The 26,297-nt window shown below is 43.2% G+C and overlaps 1 protein-coding gene across 3 annotated transcripts in view; it reads right to left on the bottom strand.

The window, feature by feature from the left end:
* The window catches only part of Map3k5 (mitogen-activated protein kinase kinase kinase 5), a 193,292-nt gene that overhangs the window by 35,595 nt on the left and 131,400 nt on the right, over positions 1-26,297 (bottom strand). For all 3 annotated transcript variants that reach the window (XM_076928058.1, XM_076928060.1, XM_076928059.1), the window contains 5 exons: positions 24,617-24,698; positions 11,141-11,274; positions 8,183-8,310; positions 7,630-7,766; positions 3,551-3,656 (listed from right to left, as the gene is read on the bottom strand). In XM_076928058.1, the coding sequence (XP_076784173.1) occupies positions 3,551-3,656; positions 7,630-7,766; positions 8,183-8,310; positions 11,141-11,274; positions 24,617-24,698 (587 nt within the window). The remainder of the gene's footprint in view (positions 1-3,550; positions 3,657-7,629; positions 7,767-8,182; positions 8,311-11,140; positions 11,275-24,616; positions 24,699-26,297) is intronic.

Genomic DNA, 26,297 nt, shown 5'->3' with positions numbered 1-26,297 from the left:
AGGTCCTGATGACTCATCTTCTTCTGAGATCCAGCTTTCTCTGCCGTTAATAATAGTAGAAATATGAGTGTTCATAATGGATTTTATCACTGAAACTGATAAAACAGTTCATCAATAGCATCTGGTTATGGGTGTTTTAAGGCTGATATGCTCCTTTGAGGGTTGTCTTAGAGACTTGTCCATAGTTGGACTGTTTTTGTTATCGTTCAGAACAATAGAAAATACAATATATATTTCTGCATCCAGTTCTTCCCAATATATGATGACTCCCTTTACTTTTCAGAGAAAATCTAGTTCATTCTCTGATCTCACTGAAGCTTTACAGTCCCTAGTTCCTGAACCTGGTATTTGACTCATGATCACTATGGTAGGAGAAATAAGCCTGGACAAAGGCAAGTCCCAGTGTCATCAAAGAGCAGAACAGTGAGAAGCTGCAGGATGTAAGGAAGTGAGAGACAGGCAACAGGAGTCAGTCAGCACAATGTGACAGTCAGGAGAAAGCAGTCTACCCCATAGCAAAGATAGGAGGTAGCCACAATTAACAGTGTGCTCTGTGTTTAAAAACAAACAAACAAACAAACATAACAACAAAATCCCAGCAAACTAGAAAGGGGACTCTGATGCTTTCAAAGACATGCTTGGATGTTTGAGGGGACAGATGTGCCACATTAAACAATACATGCATGTATTCAGATATCACAAGGTACCCATTAGTTGTATAATTCTTCATGTCCAAGGGGGAAAGACCCATAAGGATAGAACTATGGCTCAGGGCATAGGGCTTACCGAACAGGCATGTGGGCCCTAACGTAGACAAGATTAACTAGCGCTGGAATTCTGAGAGCTATGATGAAGAATAATTCAAAAACACCAGGTGTACGTGATTCTGTATATTAAATACATGCAATTCTTACTGTGGATCTTAGTAAGATTTTCATGTGGCGGTTCTCAATCCCTGGGTCATGACCCTTCAAGGAGCTGAACGGTCCTTTTCCAGGGGTCACATATCAGATTCTGCATATCAGAGGTTTACATTATAACTCATAACAGTAGCCAAATGGCAGTTATGAAGTAGCAAAATGGGGGGGGGAGGGGTCACCACACCATGCAAAAGTGTGTGAAAGCGTCACCCCTTTAAGAAGATTAAGAACGAACTGTTTAATGGATCAAAGACAGGTCATGAACCCCAATTAGAGGTAAACCATAAGAGTAAACACAAATAAACTGAGCAGGAGAGAGGAGGGGGTATGCAGAGCCAGGTGGTAGACAAGGTGTGTTGTGTTGTGTTGTAGAGGGGGAGTGGAGGGAGCCCTCGAGCCTAACTCTGGCTTTGAGGAAATGAAGGAAAGTCTATGTTCCTGGTGCTCCGGTGAAGAAGCAGGGTCTGAAAGGCACTGGGCTCCAAGGCAGGCCACACCTTGTCAGACATATGGGCTTTGGTTTTGTTTACTCTGCATGGAAGCCACTTTGACATTTTGGCTGCAGTGTTGAGGGTGGACAGCAGGGGGCAGAAGTGGAAGCAGAGAGGCTGTTCTAGGCAGCTGAGACAGAAGAGCCGTGGCACAGGAAGGGTGACAGCCCATCCTACTTCTGGACTGACATGCTTCCTCGATGGTTGGACCGCAGCGTGAGAAAAGGAGCCAGTGACAGCCAAAGTCTTGAGTGGCCCTCAGTGGAGATGGAGAAGAGTGTGGGTGGGAAGGGTCGGAGGAGGAGGAGGTAATTAATTCCACTTAGCATGTTAAGTCTAGTTCAAACCTCAGATGTATTACTAAACAGTTTTGTGACCTTGGGCAAGTTATTTAAACCCTTTGAACCTTAATGTTCTCACCATAACCCGGGATAATGATACCTCATGATTAGGGCTTATGTACAAATTTCAGTGTGTATAATGCACTATGCATCCAAGCAGAATATGCAGTCAGAGCGCTATAAACGGTGACTACCTCTGCCTCGCCCCTCACCCAAATCACCACGAGCTGAAACCGCGCCAGGTCTTTCCACTACATTCACCAGAGGTGATGGAGCATCTTGACCCCTAGACAGTCAGGACTACAAAGCCCGCTGTGTTGGAAGGATCAAGGCCTGCAAGCCACGGCTCTTGGATCAGCATTAAAGAGAGATCTGAGTTCCTTAGTCATACACTGTACACATCACCTTCATGTGTGGCCAGTGGGAGAGTTGCAGTCACAGGGCCCCAGTGAGGACACCTTCCCTACAATGCCTTAGGGACAAATTTTCAAAATGAAAAGAAGACATTAAATCGACATCCTGCCCCCAAAACATTGTAGGAGTAGGAATTACCATCTCCCAAGTTACTGAGTCTGGGCAACATCTGCTTGCCAAGCCGAGAGAGAATGAGAAAGCATAAACATGGGACTTGCTAGTAGGTTTGAATTTATTTTTAAAATACATTGTAAATATGGGCAATCCTGTGTCTGAAATACACTGTCTGGAGTGTAGAAGGTGGTGCAGACCAGAGGATCTGAAAGACACAAGGATCTCTCCCTCCTCCTTCCCGCCTGAGGCACCAGCAAAGATGTAAACTGCAGAGGAAGACTGAGGACTGCAGGCTGAGAGGAGAGAGGAAAGGGAGAGAGGAAACCCTGAGCTTCATCACGGACAAACTGCCATGACCACGGGAGATGTCTCCTACCTCTTTCCACCAATGTCCCCATCTGCAAAATGGAGGCACTTCTGTTTACCACAGGGGATTCAGAAATGGGGACATCTGGCCATTTTGCTTTACATTAAATCAAAAATTAGTCACTGACTCTTTCCTTTTTTTTTTTTTTTTTTTTTTTAAAAGTCAATCTCTAAATCTCTGGCCCTGCCTTCCTCCAATAATAATAATACCAGAGCCCAATGCTCCTGGAGAGTTAGCATAAGAACATGGAGCAGAGACACTCTTCAGGCTCAGTATCTAATGGGCACTCATCCATCGGTTGGGCTCTATTCTCCACTTGGCCTTGTTCACCTTTTTGGAAACTGTCGTCTCCACCCTCCCAGGACTTTGCATCAGAGGCAGCTCAATCACTGGATTGCCTAATTTCTCATCTCCACCTCTTTCAAGTGGATGAGTCACTTCCTCTTTTCTGAATTGAAATCATAGTGTTATTTATATTGTGGAGTAGGGGAATTGATTCCTGGGAGAAAACAGACTAAGAAGGAGGGAAACTGGAGCCCAGATAGGAAGCGCTTTGAGAATGAGTAAGAACCAGAGGCTGGGCTAGGGCATGTTTGTAAAAAGCAGGCTTGTAAGGGCCAAGTGGCTGTAAGCAAGTCAAGAAAAAAAGGACAGGAGACAAACAGCAAGCACGCTGAGAGTGGAAAGTAGCCTTCAGTGGTTCACACACAGGCTGAGCCACTCAGAACCCCAAGAAGACAGAAGGGCAAGGCGGACCCCGTATACGGTTTTCCAGGGCACATCAGGCAATCCTAGCATCAGTGTCCGTGAGAAACCCGACTCGGTTTATCTCTCACCGGATGCTGAGGCTCAACAATTACATCTGTAATCATCCAAGATCTGTGTCATTAGTGAAAAGTGTACCTGTAAAGGTTTCGGTGCACGGGTTTATGCCGGCAAGCCTCTTGGATGTCCCGAAGTCAGAGATCTTGAGCACACCACTGTATGTGTTAATCAATACGTTGTCACCCTAGGGAAAGAATACGCCAATCAAAACGTTATCTTCTCACTGATGCTGTTTGTGGCTGACCTGAGCCTAATAAAAGTGCCCTTAGAACAAACAATTCATAATGTGTTCTTCATTAACATTTTATCTCAGCAGAGAATTCTTTTCAACACAGAGCTCTTGATATAATTTTTATTTGTATGTTATCGGTTGTCTATAATCTTCAGGTCAGGGGTCAGACATGGCCCCGAGGGAAAGCGCACTACAGTTTACAGTTAGGCTGGATTACCTGTGGACAGTCTCTATCCAAACAACTTTCCTAACATCCCACACTTTATTTTCTTCTGTTGTTTCTCGCTTTCCGTGGAATATTTAGGACATTTAAGTTGGGTTTGGGGCTGTAAGCTAAAGCAGGTGCATTAGAAACACACACCTATGGAACACACAGACCACTGCTGCCTGTTTAAAAGACCTTCAAAGCTTGGTATTTGTTTTGTCTAACACTCTTGAAGACCCGTATTTACGAGGAACCAGCCACACAATCGTTCCCGGTTCTTCTAGGCAGCCCATAGTAATCTTTGCTCATTACCATTCTAAATTCTCAGTTCTGGAAGTATTATAATCACCATTTATCCCTTTTGACCATGTGATCTCTGCCCTTAAGTGAGCACAGGATGGACACACGTGCTCAGGCATGTGCAGCTTCCAATATCAATACGGGTAAGCATGGACAGGCCCCACTAGAAAAGGCCTCTCTTTGTTCAGGAGTGTACACCTCAACGTAAAAACCTCTGCTTGCTTGCACTAAACAGTGAAACACCCTTCTCTTTTTATCTCTTAGTTGCACTTTGTATTCAACAAAAGGTGAACTCATTTTGTTTGTTTACCAAAGGACCATACTTTAAGAAAGCCAGGCTCTGTCCAAACTTCATTAGTTTTTGCTAGTAGAAAACCTAGGCAGTACCCTGCAAGATACAGGGACAGAAACAGATTTTCCTGAACAGGACTTCATTTGTCAAGGAATTAAGCCCAATAATCAACAAGTGGGACCTTATAAAATAAAAAGCTTATTCACAGCTAAGAAACAATCAAGTCAGGAGGAAGCCCATAGATTAGGAAGGAATCTTGGCTATACATCTGATAGAGGATTAATATGCAGAATATATAAAGAACTCAAAAATCAGTCAAAAAACCCCAAAGGACCAACTCATAAATGGGCTTGGGATCTGAATAGAGTTCTCCAAAGAAGAAATTAAAAATGACTAAGAAATAGCTCAAAAAATTATCCCTTGCCCCTAGTGATTAGGGAAATGCAAATTGAAGTAACTTTCAGATTTCATCTTACCCCAGTCAGAACGGCAAAAATCAACAAAACAATAAACAGCAAATGTTGGGGGGGGGGGTGGTGAGCCCTCACTCACTGTTGGTGGGATTGCAAACTGCTGTGGAGAACCCTCAGAAAGCTAAAAGTCCACCCCCTGACACAGCTATATCGTTTGCAGATATAGGCCCAGAGGACTTGACATCCTGCCCAACAGATCCTTGCTCAGCCATGACTGTTGCCTCTCTAGTCACCATATCTGGGAAATGAAACCACCTAAATGTCCTGCACATGAAACATGGACAATGAAAATATGGTTCATATACATCATGGAATACACTCAGCTTGTAAAGGAAAATGAAACCACGAACGTTTCAGGTGGGTGGGTGGAACTAGAAAAGATCACATCGAGTGAGGTGACCCAAACCCAGAAAGACAAACGTCCCATGTTATTCCTCATCTATGGTCCCTAGCTCCAGGTCTTCAGACATGAGAACATAAACTAGTCAAACCACAGAAACCAGAAGGTAAAAGGAACCATGGAGCATGGTGAGGATCGATGGCGGAAATATCTGGGTGCAACTGACACCTAGGAGGAAAACAGAGGGCACTTTTTTTGAGACAGGGTTTCTCTGTGTACCCCTGGCTGTTCTGATAATTAAGGAGGTGAAGGGAGATTGATAAAGCAGGAAAGAAGAGGGGAAAATAACAGTAAGAATGTCTGAAAAAGTCATAAGGGATCACAATTATTATCTAGTTATTAGAATTACATATAAGACATGTAAATATATATATACACATACACACATACATCTATATATACATATGTTCAATATGTATGTACATATTAAACATATATACATATGTATATATACATATGTTTAATTTGTATATATAGATGAAATTTCCCATCCTGGCTGACAATGCTCTCCCCAAAAGCCCAAACATGAGGCATGAGAAGCACCCTTTTGAACTGTGGGTCAGGGTTGTTGAAGAGGCTCCCCATACATGGCTATTGCCACTGCCTTGGATGCCTCCCAGAAGCTGAACATAATTCTCTATTGCTGAACATACCATATACTTTGGACATAGACGTAAGGGATCCAAGCTGGTTCTGATTTTAGAGCCTCCTCCATGAGGCTGAGCTTTGGTTATATCAGAAGAAGCCATGCAAGCATCCAAGGAAAGACAGTAACTAATAGTTACCCAGCTATGACGCCTATGAACCAGAGCCAGCACTGCACAATATCCCTAAGAGTGCACAGTGGCAAGCATATTTACCGGTAACCAAGAGTTCTCTAATTGGACTTAAGGACCATTCAACAAGAGGAAAAACATGCCTAGTACTGGAAACCCAGACAAATGCAAAGGACTATAAAGTCACAAAGCTTGGAGGAGAACCACTATCTGCCACTTATCTAAACGATCATGACTCCCAACTCCATTCCTAACATTTATCCTTATGCCCAAAGAAAGGTGTAGTTCTCATTTCTTATCAAAGCAACTTCTCCTTGCAATAGACAGAGACCACTAAAGAAACCTGTAATTGATCAAAATGCAGAGAAGTGACAGTATTGCACCCAGGCCCAACAATACACCCACAACACAGCTCCTTCACCAATGACCCAATGATACATCTATGACATAGTTCCTTCACCAATGACCCAATGATACACCCACAACACAGCTTCACCAATGACCCCATGATACATCTACGACATAATCCCTTCACCAAAGAGCCAACAATATACCTACAACACAACTCCTTCATCAACGGCTCAAGGGTCATAGCAGAAGAGAGGACAGAAAGATTTTAAGATCCAGAAAGTAACAGGAAGTTTGTTGTGAGGTTTCCTCTCCTAGAAATGTCAGAGAAGATACACCCAGGAAGTCTCATCAACATGGCTGCTTAAACAAGATCCAGAGATGGATGACACCAATAGACACACTACCACGGAAGGTGAAGTCTTATGGGGCATCACCTCTAGACAAAGAACTACAGGCAACTAAGGAATGTTGAGAGCAGGACAAATAGACATCTTCCCCAGGGAGGAGCCTCCAAATTGGTTATCCAATAGCAAGAGGTCACCTTGAAACAAAGTAACACTTTACACACTGAGCAGACTGTATTTACATATTTAGGAATATATATTCCAACAATTAAAGAAACAGAGGCCGTGAATTTGAAAGAAAGCAAGGGAGGGTGGAGGGGAAGGGTAGGTGAGAGAGAGGGAGACAGAGAAAGACAGAGAGAAGGAGAAATAGGAGGGAAATGATGTAATTGTATTTTAATTTCAAAAGCCAAGGTTTAATAGTTTTGAATTTTCTTTTTCAAGAGAAGCTGATGTTTTTATTTTAGGAATTTGTATAAGGATTAATAGGCCTGGCGGCTCCTCAAAAGAGGCCATGTCCTGTTCCACGTGGGCGTACTAAAGTCCACCCTGCAGAGGTCCCAGAAAACCTCACAGTTGGCAGTAAAGTCTACTGGCTTCAGTGGGTAAGGAGGCTCTGCTTACGGAAGACGATGGCATGCACATAGCTGTGCACAGTGGACAAGAACTGCTCCCAGTTTCTTATTCCCCATTCACAGTGAGCACGCAGAACATAACTTGACAGTTTCAGATACAGCGACTCCCCAGGAAGGACCCCAGGGGGATGAGTCACGGTGCACCCTACCTTTATATCCCGGTGGACGATCTGATTGTCATGAAGGTATTTTAATCCTTCCAATATTTGTTTTGTATAGAAGCCAATCGTTTGTTCATTGTCCTTTAACGGGCCCCATTTTGAACGAAGGAGGGCAGAGAGGCTTCCTTTAAGATAAGAGAAAAAGTTGGAAAACTCATCCACACTCCTTAAAGTGTATACATAACGTGACACCAAACTAAGCCAGAACACACTGGCTCTTCACAGTAGGCCAGACTCTACTTGTTACCTGGTTATAAGAATCTGAAAATATCCCTGTTCTGAAGGCAATCATTACCCACAGTCTGAGTAACAGGATGTTCAGTTGCTAGCTTTAATCCAAGCCACAGTGACTGAAAGTAAAATGGTTTCAAGATGTCTGTCCTGCCTGCTGAGAAACATCAAGGTCATGCCACCAATCTGACCACTGTCTCAACACAGATAAATCAAGACCTGGACCCTAACAAATTCCATTCCATGCCATCTAGCTCTTCTCCAGGGCGTAGAAACTCACAGTTCTGAAAGTGAGACGGGCACCTCTTACCTCCTGGGACTTGCTCCATGAAGATTTTGATGAAGCCGTTCTCACTGAAGGAGCCCAGATACTGGACAATGTTTCTGTGTTTCAGATGCTTGTGCAAGGCAATCTCTTCATGCAGAGGCTGAGAGTATCTGGAAGACAGGCAGCCGTCACTACGCTCGCACCAGCCACACGGTAGAGCATTGACTTAAGCAGTGCACACTGAAAATACCAGCTAATCTGTGCCCACAAAGAAAATCAGTGACTCTCTAAGCCCTTTGTTTCTCATAAATTCTGTGACATCGCAGCTCAGCAGGACCAGGGGAAAGGAGCTGGGTGGTGTCCAAAGCTCCTTGAATAGAGCAACTCATTTCTTTTAACTAAATGTACTATTAGGGATACCCATTTTACAGACAAGGAAAGTGATTAATAGAATGAAGACCCAAGATTACAATGCTACTGACAGACTTAAAACTTGACCTAGGTCATTAGACGCTATTCACAACACTGTCCGTATTAGCATGGCAGCCTGCCGTACTGGCGTCATCCTCATAACCACTATGCCAGGGGGCTCTTGTCCAGGAAGGCAAATATTCCCAATATCTTAATAATGTTCATCCACAACCTCCCAACAGTTCATCAACCCTTTTGTGGGAACCGCAAAGCCCCATTCATGTTCCAGCTTCTTTCCGTCCACCCATTCAAACCCTTCACCTTGTGAATCTACAAGATCTAACAAATAATGATCTTCACCGTATCTAAACAAACCTCTACACTGAAAGGCCAGCTGTACACCAGAGTTCAAAATCATGTGCTCGGTGTGTGCAACCATAACAAATTATCAAAGTGCTTTATTTCTGAACTAGCACAGCGCTTCTGATCTTTAAGTGAGGTCTTGTAAACCTTATCCTCTGAAGGACAGCAAGATCAGTGAGCACTTAGGCATATACTGCATAGCTGTCAAATAATAAAATTTCAACAAATCAACTTTTAATGATATAATTGGCTTCCATTGCCAATTCATGACAGCGTCTGGTCCAAACAGACAGGATTCAGGACAGGACAGGACAGAACAGCTCAGGCTTAATGTAGCTGAAGCCGGACTGAGAAAACAACATGGTGCAAAATGCAACTGGCTGGCTTTAGAGTGTTATTCCTGCCTGTATTGAAGCAGGGGTTTGCTTATTCTGATGGCTTAGACTGGGTGGGCTTCTTTGGATGCTATAAATCTTGATTTACGGAAAGGTCAGACCGTACGAATAAACAGATTAAGTGTAGGTGACATCACACTTGAACATGATTAATTCCATTTTGGATTGATCTGTTGCAACCTACAATGGGCAGTTCACATCAGCATTCTTCTATAAGCATTATTTAATAAGCTCAATATGCTGGGGTCAGCAACTATACCTAATGCTAGTCTTGATTCTCTCTCTCTCTCTCTCTCTCTCACAGACTGACACACACATACACACATACACACACACTCTCTCTCACAGACACACACACTCTGTCTCTCTCTCACACAGACTGACACACACACACTCTCTCTCACACTCTCTCTCAGACACACACACACATACACCACACACACACATACTCTCTCTCTCTCTCACAGACTGACACACACACATACACCACACACACACACTCTCTCTCTCACAGACTGACACAGACACATATACACACTCTCTCTCACTCTCACAGACACACACACACACATTCTCTCTCTCTCACAGACACACACACAGACACACACACAGACACACACAGACACACACACACACACACACACACAATAAGGCTATAGGTATAAAAGGCTCTAACTACATTAACACATGTTAAATGAAAACTTGATCTCCCAGTCTTGCTTCAGACATATGCTTAAGGAATGATGTTCAGATATTCCAATGACAAATCCAACTAAACAGATGGGATTTTTTTTAGAAGGACAATAACAGAGAGTAAAATTCAGTGTTAAATAATAGTGTTTTCAAGAAGCAGTGCCGGGAGAGTTCTAGCACAAGCGCTTACTTCATGAAGATCAAAATGCACTTAATTGAGATAAACTTTTATAATCTGTATAATACTCCTCAGAAAGCTGGCAAAAAAAGAGGGAAATTCCCCTATGTCTCTATGTCTCTGCCATATTTATTTCACCCTTTAGGCCTACTATAGGAACTAAAGGGCAGGCATTAAGGTGATCCTTTAATAGTTTATATGTTAGTACCAATAAGACCCTTAGGTGATGAGTGACTCTCAGTTGTGAAGACAGAGTTACTTCTGGAGAGTTGGAAGACACTTAGAGACTAGTTCACGACTGCCCCAGGTATATACTAGTGGCACACACTGTCTCCGTTCTATGGATTTAGAAGACTAGGATCATCAACCTGATATAAGCAACTGACTCACTCTATCACCAAGCAAAGGTATCCTATCTTCTGACTCGCTACTGAGAATCAAGTCATAAATGTCTACCTGTAGGATTAAGAGACACACACGTCCACATCGCATTATTGAAACCATAGCTAGTTCAAAACTTAGATCTTGATTAGATACGATTTGAATCAAGAGTCCAGCCGACCTAAGGGTAAATGTTCCTCTCCAGGATGGAAAAGGTTATCAACGCTCAACAATTTTCACCAGTGTAAGTGCCAAGATCTAAGTGGGCATGAAGTAATAACGTTTCCAGTCAAGAAAGTGGGCTACATTAAGAAAACTGCAAGAAAATGGAATTTTTTAAAAACTAGGTATAAGACAGAAGAGATGGTAGCATTTGAGATATTTCATATATTTAGCTTGGAAAAAAACTACCTATCTGTAAGTCTCTTCAGGCTCAACCCTGCACTGTTAATCATCTAGGCTAGTGTTAACAGCTTACAAACAGTTCCAACAATCAGACTATCGCCAACTATTTTCTGCCACAGGGTTAACAAGTCAAGCATGTCAGAATACAGCTTTTATTAGCAAGAGTTAGCATACCTGCTGTCTCTCTCTGGGATTTCCTTAATAGCAATTCTGACCTGGTTGCTCAGGTCCCGGCCTGCGTAGACTACCCCGTAGGTACCCTTTCCTAACACGACTCTGTCTCCATTTTCATCATATTCGTAGTCGTACTGTAGAGGGGGAGGGGACGAGACAGACGATCAAAACATTAGTTGAAAGTGACATTTAAAATACCAGTTTTAAAATTTTGTTTGCTTTAGGCAGGGTCTTATAGCCCAAGTTGACCCTGATTTTACCTTCCTCCTGCCTCTACTTCCCAAGTGCTGGGATTTCTGGTACTACCAAGCAAATATTATTAGGTCTTTTCACAAACATTTTCCTTATTTTAACAATGGCTTTACAAGTGAAATAGTAAGATGGGCTTCTCAGGTGATCAAGAGTAAGAAATATATTATTATATATAATATATTAGTATAAGTATATATTTATAATGTATAATACATTATATATACATTAGATGTGCATTTATGTGTGTGTGTGAGATGAAAGCAGAAGGAAGAGCCACTAGTGGAGGGGAGGGAACCTGTGTGTGGGAAGATCAGAGACGGGGTTATCCATAAACAAAGAATAAGGATCTAGATGAAAATACGCCAAGGACATCCATTATTTTGTATGCTAATTAAAAATGAATAAACAAAATAGGAAAAGCTCCAAAATTATTTTTAAAAGATTAAAATCCATGAACACAATCATCCTCATTGCACATCAGTATTTAATGTTAAATTTCCCAGCTTTTAGGTACAAGAAATCATTTCCTTCATAACTAACTATATTATTATATATTATTTATTATACATTGCATTATATATTTATCTATTATTTAAACAGCTCCTTTGAGAATAAAAAGAAAACGACACTGCCAACACAAGGCAGGTAGCGTGTTCTTGTTTGTTCTTGTTTGTATGAGGCAAATATGAGCTTTGTAGTTCGGGGTGTGAAGGTGCTTCCAGGTCCCCATTTTCACCGTCCCCCTGGGCAGACATCTGTCTCTTCTGCCACTTCTAGCTAAGTTCCCCTCTCTCTCAGCTTTGGGTGCTCCTGAAGTACTTCCCAGGCTGCCAGGACAACAAAACCACCAACAGAGCTCGAGGAGGAACAAAGGTGGAGGTCTGAGTAGGTGACGGTGACGGATAAATAAGGATCATTTCAATTTTGCCCTCAGTCTTACAGAATGAGGTGTTTTTGTGGATCGAGATGAGACAATTTATGAGGAGGAGAGAAGCACTCCCAGGAATGGCTACAGACCTGGGATAGAAGTAAGACTCTTTTTTTTTTTTTTTTTTTTTTAAGATTTTATTTATTTATTTTACGTATATGAGTACACTGTAGTTGTCTTCAGGCAAGCCAGAAGAGGGCATCAGATCTAATTGCAGATGGTTGTGAGCCACCATGTGGTTGCTGGGAATTGAACTCAGGACCTCTGGAAGAGCAGTCAGTGCTCTTAACCACTGAGTCATCTCTCCAGCCCCAGAAGTAAGACTCAAAAGTCCCCAAGGGATCTTTAAAATTGGAGAGAGAGAGAGAGAGAGAGAGAGAGAGAGAGAGAGAGAGAGAGAGAGAGAGAGAGAGAGAGGACATTTTGATCTTTTATGTAAAAAGAAAAACATTTATGGTCCAGAGCCTACAAGGGTCAAGGATTTGGTCAGAACTGCAACAAAGTCAATGGGGGACAGAGAACACTTCACAGAAGCCACCTCAGACTGGAGACGGCACATCAAAGGTGCAGCCTCCATAGGACGAGGAGACTCAAGCCCTAGACAGGAACTGCAGGATTTATGACCTTCTGATGATCAAGTTGTGTCCCTGGAAGAAGCCAGAGAATGGGTGTAGACGGGAGAGACCCTGAGGACAACAGGCCGCCCCCAACCCTGCACTATCTACAGCTGTCTGGGGCACAGAGTTAGCAACAGATTTGCCTCAGGGAATGATCTCTGTTGTTTTCTTTGTACAAGAAATGATTTCTTACACCTAAAAGCCAGAGAATTTAACATTAAATGCTGATGTGTCATTTGATGATGTGAGGATGACTGTGTTCACAGATTTTTATGTTTGTTAAAAAAATGACTTTGAAATACAGCATACTGGAGCATACTGGATAGATTTACAAATTGGGTTTTCATAGAACTTAAAAAATGCATATAACAGATTTTTTTTTTTTTTTTTTTTTTTTTTTTTTTTTGGAGACAGAGTCTTGTTGTGTAGCTCACACCAGCCTCGGCCTCATAGTTCCTCTCCACTTCTTGCCTGTTGGGGTAGAGCACAGGTATGTACAGCCACACCTGGTGAATTCTAGCAAAATTCAAAGAAGAAACTCTAATGTCTCAGAAACTGAAAAGTGTGCACATAAAGATATAAGCTGAGAAAGTTTTAAAACAAGGAAGAATAAAACAGATTATAAATATTTGCAACAACCAAATGCAACTTCTAGAAACTGGGCTCTAAAAAGGAGATAAGGAAAAAATTCATACTCAGGCATGAAACAGGAAAATGGTAAGATACCAAACAAAACACCAAGAAAGGTAAGAAAAGATTATAAGAAGGAGCGTGAGGCCAGCAGGACGGTAAGATGATTTAGTGAGCAATGGAGCTCACCGTGGTGGGAGCCCAGAGGACCTGAGTCCCACAGACTCTGATCTCCACTCATGTGTGCTTGCTTGTATCCTTGGGCACGCACCATGTGCTGGCTAGTTTTATGTCAATGTGACACAAGCTGATGTCATCTGAGAGGAGAGAACCTCAATTAACAATAATGCCACTGCCGGGCGGTGGTGGTGCACACCTTTAATCCCAGCGCTTGGGAGGCAGAGGCCAGCCTGGTCTACAGAGTGAGTTCCAGGACAGCCAGGGCTACACAGAGAAACCCTGTCTTGAAAAACAACAACAACAACAACAACAACAACAACAACAACAACAACAAAAGCCTCCATCAGATCAGGCTGTAGGCAAGCTGACTTGGCATTTTCTTAATTAGTGATTGATGGGGAAGTGTCCAGCCCACTGTGGGTGGGGTCATCACTGCATTGGTGGTCCTGGGCTCTACAAGCAAACAGGCTGAGCAAGCCCTGGGGAGCAAGCTAGTAAGCAGCACCCCTCCTTGTCATCTGCCTCCATGTCCCAGCTCTGATTCAGTTCCCGTTCTGACTTCCTTCAGTGGTAGACAATGATTTGAAAGTGTAAGCCTAATAAACCCTGTCCTCCACAGTTTGTTTTGGTCATGGTAATTCATTCCATCAATAGTAACTCTCACCAAAATAAGTAAGTGTTAAAAGGAAGCAGGGTGGTGCACCTCTCCAATCCTAAGCTTGGGCGGTAAAAACCAGAGGTTCAAGGTCAGAGGTTCAAGGTCATCCTCAGGAACATAGGGATGCTAGAGTCATCCCACGCTGCGTGAGATCCTGCCTCAAATAAATGAATAAATAATAAGAGCAAAGATAAGAAGGACAAGCCAGCAACACAAGACGGTGATTAGACTCTGGTGGCCCTTCCTACTATGCTGGCCTCAGCTCTAAGCTTCGAAGCCCTTGTTGAAGGAACTTGGGTCATTATCTCTTGGACAAAACACTCTGTTAGAGTAGGGTATGCAGGACTCTATCTTGGACCCCTCTCTTTTGGGACATGGGCCAAATCCTGGGAAGAAGATGTCTGTTCTCTTGATGGCAACATGAGCATCCATTGTGGGTACCGGAGTTGCATCAGTGACCCTCCCTTCCTATGCTAGAACGAATGCCTAGTGTAGAGATGAAGGATGTATCTTCTAACTCAGGGACTTCTGCTTGAGAGATGAGGAATGTGAGGGTGGGGGTGGGTCATGGAGAAGCAGCAGGGAGAGCGTCAAACAGTATACCCAGATTTGGGACACGAAACAGGGATCTTGTAAAGATGCAGTAAGAAAGACTAGCTCAACCATACCACCCAAAGAGTTCAAGTGGCCACACCCAATTCCTGGGGTCTAGAATCTGGCCATCCCGTGTTGTGCTGGCTAGAATCCCACCAACAAAGACCATTAACAAAGAAGCTCAACTTTGCCAATGCCCCTCTCATTCATTCATTCATTCATTCATTCATCCCTTTATAGACAATGTTTCTCTGTGTAGCCCTGGCTGTCCTGGAACTCACTCTATAGACTAAGCTAGTCTCGAACTCAGAGATCCACATGCCTCTGCCTCCCAAATGCTGGGATTAAAGGTGTGCGCCACCACCGCCTGGCCAATGTCCATCTCAAAGAAACAAACCTACACTCTAGACTGATATTCATCAACACTTTACATTAGTATAGTACTTCAAAACTTAAAAAAAAAATCACCTTCCTCACTTGATCTCCAAACTCCTTGCAAGAAGAACATACAACCCCTATTAATCTACCTGTGACCAGAGATCTCTTTTTAATGAAAATGTCAGAGTTGTGATTTAAAGCCAGATGTTCAGAATCAAGAGTTTGCATTCTTCCTCACGTATGGCGCTTTGAGTGAGAATGGCTCCCTTAGGCTCCTATTTGCATGCTCAGTCTCCAGTGGGTGAACTGTTTAGGAAGGGTTAGGAGGTAGGGTTTTGCTAGAAGAGGTAAGTTACTGGGGGTGGGCTTTAAGGTTTCAAAAGCCCACACCAGGCCCAGTTTCTCTCCGCCTGCTGCCTGCAGATCACGATATAAATCTCTTAGCCACTGCTGTAACACTGCGCCTGTCTGCTTCCTGCCATGACGATCCTGGACTGATCCTCTAAAACCGTAAGCAAGCCCCCAGTTAAACGCTTGCTTTTATAAGATTTGCCTTGGTCATGTTGTCTCTTTACAGCAACAGAGCAGTGACTAAGATGCCATGCTATAGGGAAGCCTGTCCCAGATAGGCTATAAATGAGTATCGACTTTGTTTCCAACACCAGCGCCATGGCGATGTCCCAGCAGACTGTGTGTACCCACTTGACACACACACACCTCTTCAAGCACACGCCTGATAACCTTGACCTTACAGACTCCATTTGTTCCTTCCCTTACAAATATTATGGGGCTTCCTCTGTACAGGCTCACATTGCCAGGGTTCATCTTTGTCCTCAGTGCCAATGCCTCTGGACAAGCCTCAGAGTCTCTGCTAATCCTGGTCCCCTTCCCTCTTGTTGCTTTCGTCTCTAGTAAGTTTTCCCAAGGAAGATGACCCCCCAACTTTGCAACATCCAAAATTCCAAAGTGACCTGTCATGTTAGGACCGCCAACTCTGTTCTCTCTGCTCCCTGTTGTATTAAGGGGCAGGTACAGACTCCTTGGCACAGCGTGACTATCCTTTAGGCCTCCTGTACCTATCTCCTCTCTTTTCTCGTCAGTCTCTTCCAGTGGGGATGACCCCAAAAGCTGCTTTTCTCCCTCACAAAGTTCCACCTCGTGCTACAGGAACCCACCGTCTGTTGACTTCTCAAGATGACCCGATGTGCTTCCAAGATGTCCCACTCTCCCTTGGTTACTGTTATCACTGTTTTACTAGGGACTGAACCCAGGGAGTGGTGCCTGCCAGCATGTGTTCTACCAAGGAGGTACGCGTTGAGCCTTCTGCTCACATCTTCCACAGACCCAGTCTTGCCCACTCGTTTGCACCATCATCCCTTATGTTAGCCAAGTAACTATTTGCTTAATAAGTTAGAATACAGTAAAAAGTTTCAAAAGCAGGCAACACCCATTTAGAGTCAGTATCAGGCAGGGAGGCAGAGGCAGGAGGGCAGGAGGGTCAGAGGTTAGAGTTGCCTTGCATATAATTTGAGGCCAGCTTGGGCTATGAGATACTGTCTAGGAAAAAAAGGTTCAGTATCAGTTTAGTTTTGGTTGAAAGTATATTCACCACAGGGACACTCATTTAGCTTAGTAGAGAGCATGTACGCTGATAGGTTTAGTTGGCTTTCCGTTTCTGGCAGCAATCTAAGCATCCTGGGACCATTTTTGTTAAATTATGTGTTAGGTATAGAAGTCGACTCCTACTGAAAACGGCAGTCGTAAACAAAACTCAGATGATCTTGTAATAAAAACAGACGATCTTCAAGTAAAAACCATCTCAACGGCAATGACCACTTCGATGCTTTTACTGCTTATTTTTCTATTATAAAAATAAAGGTATAAATTAGAAAGGTACTTCTGAAAGGGAGCTGAGACAGGAAGTGGGATGTTGTGTAAGGAGAGAGAATTAGCCCACGTGGTGAACAGAAAACTGAGCACAGAATGGGGCTGAGTACCCGGGAGGGCAGGAGGCGACAGTTTACTTGATGGCAGCAGTGAACATCCACTCCAGGTGCCCAGACTACTCATACATTAGACAACTCTCCTACCTAAGGGTGAGGGACGTCCTGTCTAGGGAAGTCTGCCAGAGACAGGCATGTGAATGTGGGGACCTGAGACAAACACCAGGGCTAACCTTAAGCAACTTGTTAAACAACAAACATGGGAAGAAAAACGTGGATGGAGAAAGAATGGAGGTGGTTTAAAGGCATCCCAGTGCTGATGAATCTTGCGTTCTATTTCCATGGCAATAGGTTAGCAAGTCGGGTTGTTGCTAAGGGAGACAGCAGTCCCATTTCAACGCAATCATAGGAATACATGTGGAATCATTCTTCTTTGTTGTCTGTCCAGAAAATATAAACTGGGCGTAGGAAGAGAGCTGGCACAAAGGACAGGAGTGACAGGGGCAAACAACAGATCCCTGATCTTCCAAACAGATCCCTGCTTCTCCTACAATAGATCCGGATTCTCCCAGACCTTGCCTTGGCAAGGGACCCACGGTGAAAGAATCACCTTGTAAAGTCCAGACATTTTCCTCTAGGACTAAATCACATCATGTAAGCAATCATCTCATGGACCTAAAAGGCTGTTTTACTAGTACTTGGTCTATACTGCCTCCTTAATAAATGTGAAAAGACATTAATAACTATCAACACTATTAACAGAATATCAAATACTGTAGGTACAAACGTAAGGAATGAAACCCAGAATCTCCCGTGGGTCAGGCAAGTGTTCTACCTGTGAGCTACACTCTCAACACAAGAAGCCATTTTTCAAGAAACTTCCTTATCCCCCTGTGTAAAACTGCACATCCCTGGCACCCTACAGCCCACCCCTTCAGTCTGCTGCATTTGCCCTTAACACTGAACACTACCATACTACGCATTTTCTTTATTTGTGTTATTGTCTGTTTCTCCTTGAAACACTGGCTCCATCACAGCTGGGATCTACTTCAAGTTCTCCAGATTCCGTAGAATTGACTGTATACTAGGGGGGTTGATATTTTCTGAATGGATTAGTTGGAATCCACTTGGTCCTGACAATGTAGATGAAGATTATTTTCTACTGAAAATATCAAACCAAAGAGTAGCCTAAGGGATATGGGGGCGGGGAGGCTTTTGTTGACATAGCAAAATCTTTAAAAGCAGCTGCTGCAGCTGCCTCCCAAAGGGAGCAGTAAGTATTCCAATGTAGACAAGAAGCTGCCTTACAAAACTGTCAAAACTTTCAGTGCTTTTCACTGCTTTGTCACTATGTCACTTCGCTCTGTCCCTTAAAGCCCTAACCCTCCTTCTAGTGGGTTGGCCTGAGGCTGCTTGCATTCTAATGCTAATACCAGTTCCTCAGGATCAGGTGCCCCAGAGACAAGAGAGTCTGCACATAGACCCAAGTGATGCTTTGTGACCTTGCCCCAAGTTATCTCTAAGTGGTAAATAAAGATGCCCAATAGCCAATAGCTGGGCAGGAGAGACAAAGGCAGGGTTTAGGATTCCCAGGCTGGAGGTCAGGAGAGCCACAAGGGCACAAGGGAGAGAAGAAAGTGAAGGAGGGGGTGGGGGCAAGAGAACATGGACCTGAGGAATGGCCATTAGGAGTTAAAAGCAGCTCAGATAAACCATAGTAAGTAATAACCTTGGGGTTATCGATAGAAAAGTAAATTCTATAACACAGAGGATAAATCTACCCACCTCTTGTGCTGTTTAAAGCTTATTGTAAATAGTAAAATTTGTGTATCTTTTATCCAGGAACTGATTGATCAAAGGTGGGGTAGAGACCCCAGATTGGGATTGAAAATTTCTACAATGATGTTATGTCAGTAATTAACTCTAGCTGGCTGGGAAGCCCCTTGGGTATTTTACATCTCATCCGCTGATTAACATTAAAGCTTCTTGTCTTCTCCGGTCTACCTTTCCTTTGTCAGTTAACGTGCTGACCCCTAAGTACAGAACCTAAACTGGTAGAGGATAAAAGATCAACAAAATCAATACATAGCGAGTTGACATTGATCCTACACAGCATCGCAACAATGCCAAGGGGCACTTCCTTTCCAGATACCCGTCACACTTCAGATAGGTACAAGATAGAAACGGGATCGGAAAGAAAACAAACCAGTTTGTCACTTGACCATTGCAAATCGATTTAAAGCCACTGTTTACAAGTGTTTGTGAGGCAAATAGGTGTCGGAGTCAAAGGAAAGTGTTCTTTCCATGGAGCTTGTCCCCACTCCACCCACGAGGGGCCAACTGTCTCTTCTTGTTCACTGGGAACAATGTAGAGAGACAAGTTCACGGCACTGATGCCTCAGGCCTGTGCCAGTAAATACACAAAAACACAAAAGAGAGCTACAATGATATATGTGTGTGTGTGTGTGTGTGTGTGTGTGAGAGAGAGAGAGAGAGAGAGATAGGAGGGGGGAGAGAGAGAAGGGAGGGGAGAGAGGAAAGAAGGGAGGGAGAGAGGGGAGAGAGAGAGAGGGAGAGAGAGAGGTAGAGGGGAGAGAGAGAAGGGCGGGGGAGAGAGGAAAGAAGGGAGGGAGAGAGGGGGGAGAGAGAGAGGTGGGGGGAGAGAGAGAAGGGAGAGGGAGAGAGGAAAGAAGGGAGGGAGAGGGGAGAGAGAGAGAGGTGGGGGGAGAGAGAGAAGGGAGGGGGAGAGAGGAAAGAAGGGAGGGAGAGAGGAGAGAGGAGAGAAAGAGAGAGAGAGAGAGAGAGAGAGAGAGAGGTAGGAGTGGGGAAAGAGAGAGAAGGGAGGGGGAGAGAGGAAGGAAGGGAGGGAGAGAGGAGAGAGAGAGAGAGAGAGAGAGAGAGAGAGAGAGAGAGAGAGAACTGTAGTAGCTGTCAACAGTCCACAGCACGCTGCTGAATAACAGACAATACAGTGGGCAAAGAAGTCAGGAGAAAAGATAAAAAACAGTATAGAAGCAGAGAACATGAGAAGCAGGAGAGGTTAAAAATATCTTAAAAAGAAACATGGCACCTGGGATCTCAAAAACAGAAGGAATGGTCACCCCATATGACAGCTACACTTGTCAAGTCTAGCCACAAGGAAACAGCACTCAGGAAGGACATGGTACAGCTGGATCTCAGGGCAGAAAGGAAAGGTGTGTAAGAGGGAGAGAGTAGGGACACTGGGCTTCTCACTGTGGCTTGAACATGAAATTACCTCCATGGGCTTATATATTTGAATATTTGGCCTCTAATTCATAGCATTGTTTTTGCAAGATTGTGAACCTTTAGAACCTACTGGAGGAAGCAGGTCATTGTCCCAGCCTGGAGGTTTAATCCCATCATGCCTTCCTGTCTACTCTCTGCCTCTTGCTCCCACCACCATGTCTTCCTCGCCATGGACTGCATCCCCCTACAACTGTACGTCCAAACAAGCCCTCCTTCCTTAAGCTTCTTGTCATGTCTGTGAGCACAGCAACAGGAAATAGAACGAATGCACTCCTTCTACAAAAGGATCTACAACAGGAAACACAACTAATGTGCTCTTTGACAAAGAGGAAACAACCAGTGCACTCCTTTAAAGAGCTGTAAAAGTGTATAATCTGGCAAGCCCATGATGAAAGTGAACTGGAGGTCTCTGATAATGGCAGAGAGGCAAGGGTGAGCGGCTGGGCTGGGGCTTCTCTCCAACATCTAGACTAGATTCTGGGGCTTGCACTCTGCTCGAACGTACTGGAGGTAAGGAGTACAGCAGGGACCATAGGTAGTGAGTATTCAAACCTTAATGGCCAGCTATACTTGACTTCCTGAAGACCTCACTGTAAGCCAATACATTAAATTACTAAGAATATGGGCTCATACCGTTCCATAAAAAACACACTCTCAAAACACAGGGCCCTGAATCAAAAGGAGATGTTGCTGTATTAAGACAGGAAGGCCCTCTGAGACATGAGACAGTGCTATCTTTGAATCAACCCTGAAAGCTTCACATGAGTCTGGAAAATTATTTAAAAACTCAAAGCAGAGAAAAGACAATCAAGGTCTTCTTGTTCAATTCTAAGGGACAAAACTATCTCAGATGAGGAGGTGTATAAAACTAAAGCTGATAACTGGCAAGATTAGAACTGTAATCCAGGGCTCTAGTCTCCGGTTCAGAGACCTCAGAGAGTTAGATCTGACTCTGAACAGGAGAGGCCTGGTCATGAGCCCCAGGAGGCTGCACTCACCATTACTGTACACCGCTCAATACTGAAATCAGAAAGATTCTAACTCCAGCTGCTAGGAGGTTTTTCAAATGCCATAAAGCCTGGGGTTGGCTGTGACCTTGGAGCTTATGGAACCACAGTATCCGTTGAACACTGACAACATCTCAATTGAGGATAAATGCACCAAGGAGCATCTCCTGGTCAGCCGTCTTTCCCAATATTTTCATTTTGTTGTATGAAGGTACCCAAAGGCTTCATGAAGTGGTACGTGTGTTGAAACAATCTGAACCCCAGTTGAAATATAGACAAAATAATTGTACATACAAATCCCAACCATCGTTTAAAGGGGATCTCTAATAAAATTCTTCTTATACAGAATAGAAGTTGAGAAGAAAAGGAATTCAGTTTTGGTTTATCAAACACAGGCTGAAGTTCGATTTCTGTTCGCAGTCAGGAAGCAAAGCACTCCATTTCAATCCAGCAGCACGCTAATAAAATAATGTAAGGTAGAAAATGTTGAAAATAGTTAAGAAACACTGTCAGATATATATCAGAAAATTATACACCATACAAAATATAAGTTAAGGCTTAATGATATAGGTGTGGCTATGAAAAAAACACAGAGGAAGAAGCCAAGCGGGCCCAGCGCCCTTCAGGCTGGAAGACTACTGTAACCATTCCTGAGCGCTACACTAATGGGACACTTCGACATCGTTTCATAGACTGGATGATAGGTAAGAGTAATACCTGCAAGGTGCACGCATAGCACACTGCATTCTTAACATTAATGGTGCTTTGTTGCTACTTGTTATTTAAAAAACAACAAAATTAGCAATAGTCGAGGCACCATGGCAAATAAAGTGCAAACTCATAAAACAGAAGATGCTTGAGTTCTTGGGCAAGGCTGGAAAGCCCACTGAGAATACCATCGAAATCATTCCATGTCAGAGAGCTTAAATTATTCCAAGGAGATGCAAAGGTAGACATGTAAGAAAGTTCCCTACCACGGAAGCTTGGCATTCCCACACTCAGTGGAGAAGAGTATACAGGAACTCTCCGACGGGTCAGAGCGCTTTTGAACAGGCCGACCAGGTTTTGAGAAGTCAGCTGATTTAACAGAACCCTCTAGATGTTCCCAGAATTGACATTTGCATTCCTTTCTTTATTTAATTGGTCATGGAGCTTTTGACAGACCTGCTCAGCCAGGAAGGGCCTCTCCCAATACCCACTCCAAAAGCTACCACTAAACAGAGAGCTCTGTGCAAAGTGAGCTGCTTCCCTTACACAAGAGGCTGAGGCCAGGCAGATTAATCACAAATACTAGGAAAAACCACCGTGTGCCATGCGGTGCATATACTGAAATTAATTCCCAGTCCCCAACTGGTGATCCAATTACAAACCCAACCTTGTCTATCTATGGTTACTGTTACTGTAGCCTGGATACAATCATGCATATTTTTGTCGAAATGTGTGTAGTTCCTCAAAGGAAAAAATAAGATAAAAGGTAGATGTTGATGGTTTAAAAAAAAAAAAACAGAAAAAAAAAAAGCAAGAAACATGTGGAATTGTGAGGCATTTTATGGATTTTCTTGCCTAAGCTTCATGATTTTAGTGATCATTCTCATAATTATCTTTCCCCTGACAATGGTAACAATGCATCAAATAACACTAAATTTAACACAAAGCACAGATACTAAGGGTCAAAAGAACACTGAAATAGGAGTTCAGAGACCTGATCCAAATATATAAAACTACAGAATGTCAAATGCACACAAATAAGTATTATTGTCTACTACTCCTGTGACCAGCAAGCTAACACAATGAGAATTTTTTTTCTAAATTACATCTACCATCTTCTTATACCTTTAAGAGGCATAGGCTTCCTTTTCAATACAAAATTTATATAACCATTAAATAATTACAGAATCTAACGACAGGTGATAGCAGCAATGATTGGTTAGTATATTTAAATTTTTCCCTTTAACAGTTACCTCTATTGAGTAGCAGGTAATTTTTTTTTTTATTTTAGTTCAGTGAATGGGATGAAATTACCAAAACACTCTAAAATGTACATATCCTGATCATGGGGATTAGTTTATAGTTTTATCTTTTCTTCAATTTCACTTTAACATTAGCATGTCAATTTCAAAATGGTGGCAGTGCCGCACAGCTGTAATCCTAGCACCCAGGAAGCAGAGGCAAGAGGATCTAGAACTCAGGGCAGCCTTGGCTACATAGTGAGTCCAAGGCCAAACTCATACAGAAGGCCGGAGAGATTTTATCATCTGGAATTTTCACTGAGTTTTTTGTTCACTGAGTTTTTTGTTCCTAGAAGAGACTAGGAAAAAAACAGTAAAAAAAAAAAAAAAAAAAACCAAAAACTGTGGTCCACACAGAGGTCAGTTAACATCTCCATAGACAAGATATAGTTTGTCACTATCGTGTAAGTAAAATATGGCAGCTCAGTTCCTCTGAGGACAGTGGTCCTCACCCTTCCTACTGCCTCGACCCTTTAGTACAGTTCCTCATGTCATGGTGAACCCCAACCATGAAGTTATTTTCGCTGCTACTTTACGACTGTAATTTTGCTACTGTGAAATACCTCTATTGTCTGATGATCGTAGATGACCCCTGTGAAAGGGACTGTTCAACCCCAAAGGGCTCACAACCCACAGGTTGAGAACCATCGCTCTGAGGAGGATTTGATCAGCGTTTGCTTTGAAGCCTTTGTTATTTATTTGTACGTGCTTCTGTAGACTTGAATGCCATGTGTGTGTCACTGCCTGCAGAGGCCAGAGGATGGCGTGAGAGCCCCTGGAGCTGAGTTACAGGCAGCTGTGAGCTGTTGGACAAGGGTACTGGAAACTGAACCCAGATCCTCTGGAAGAAGAGAACGGTTCGTAACTGCCAAGCCACCTGTCCAGTTCTCTTAACTCTGAGTGCTTCCTTACCTCACCCCACCACTCAGTGATGAGCCCCAATCTTTCCCATCCCCCTTGAAGCCAGCTTTCAATTGCTCCTTTGTAAAATGCATGCTTAATTCAGGCATTACCTCCAGGGAGTCACCTTCACAGTCTCCTTCCTCTGTGCCTCTCCCCTTCTCTTCGGTGATGGTATTCACCATTTCAAAAAACCTACAATGAGAAGTGGGATTCACAGCGCATGTAATGTTAAGTGCACACGTTTGTGCACTGCTGAGTAAACCCATCATGAGTTGACAATATCTTAGGTGGAAAATTCATTTGGACATTAAACCCACCGAACACCCTGCCTCAGTCCGGCCTGCCTCCGGCGTGATGAGAGCTTTGATATCAGTCAATAACTGGGCAGCGGTGGAACACAGCTAATTTATGAAGAATCAGATAGTCCACGGATCTTAGTGAATACAGTACCTGTATCTAACTAGTCCAGCACAGAATAGTGTGTTGGTTGGCCACCCGCTGAGGAGCTACGGGAAGTGAGGTCTCTGGTAAATGAATATCGCACTCTCAGCTTTTGCTCAAGTTGAAAGATCCTAACTACTGTACATAAATATATCCCAAATCGACTTCGGAGCAAAAATTGAGAACCAAGAGCCTTTAGGCAAATAAACCATCAGGATCAGTGTTATGTGTGTTGGGGGTTGTGAGGGGTGGGGGTAGAAATGTGAAAAGAAATTTCAGGCTGATAGGGTTTTCTAGACATTTTCTAGAAATTTCTGATTGCAAATAATAGTATATTTAACATGGAACTGGAACACTGAGGGTAGACAAAGTCAGAAATGCTGAGAACGTGCACTGTCGGTATCTGTGTGACCTTAGGCAAACTCATCCATCTCTCTGGGCGCATCATTGTAAAGCAGAGGAATTACAGGTTTCTTGGACTGGAAGATACTTAGAATAACACACAGCACACTGCCTTCATAAACCTCAATGTTGCTTTGCTGCTACGATTGTTATTCAAAAGCAACAAAATAACCATATCCTGGATGTTCCAGAATTCTAGCATCTGTATGTAAATTTGATCTGTTACTAAGTCTTTTGCCTGTGCAGTCCAATATTATACATAGAGACCCTATAAGTACTGTCTAAAACGCTGATGTGAACTAGGGCCGCCTCTTTTGATGACAGTTTTTAAATGCTAAGTTTTATCTCTGAGGCTAGTTTCAGTGCCAAGCAAGGTATCTGAGAAATAAATCTGTTCTCTGCCCTCTGAGTGAACTTGAGGCTACTGATTGACATATAATGTGTGGGTAGTACTGTATACACGGCTGCTGCTTTCATGGGCGGCTCTATGCAAGGCCACATGGGCAGAACAGGTTATCATGTGACGAGTTTTCCCATCTAACTCAGAAACTATTTCTGTGCCTTATTTTATCTGTCCACCCATTCAACAAATATTTATTGAACATTTAGGGCCCCGAACTCTTCTGCCTAATGGGAATCAGTGAACAGAGCTATTTTGGAGCTCACGACCTATTGACAGTGTTCCCTTGTGTCTACTTCTGTTTGTTGTTGAAAACAATTTTTCTTTTTTTTTGAAAATGATTTTCTTTCTTCTTATTTATTTATTTATTTTTTGGTTTTTTTTTGTTTTGTTTGTTTTGTTTTGTTTTTTCAAGACAGGATTTCTCTGTGTAGTCCTGGCTGTCCTGGACTCACTCTGTAGACTAGGCTGGCCTCGAACTCAGAAATCCACCTGCCTCTGCCTCCCAAGTGCTGGGATTAAAGGCATGCGCCACCACTGCCCAGCTC

Source organism: Arvicanthis niloticus, chromosome 30 (genome assembly GCF_011762505.2).
Source record: "Arvicanthis niloticus isolate mArvNil1 chromosome 30, mArvNil1.pat.X, whole genome shotgun sequence".
NCBI lineage: Eukaryota > Metazoa > Chordata > Mammalia > Rodentia > Muridae > Arvicanthis > Arvicanthis niloticus.
This window is presented reverse-complemented; position numbering and strand designations above follow the sequence as displayed.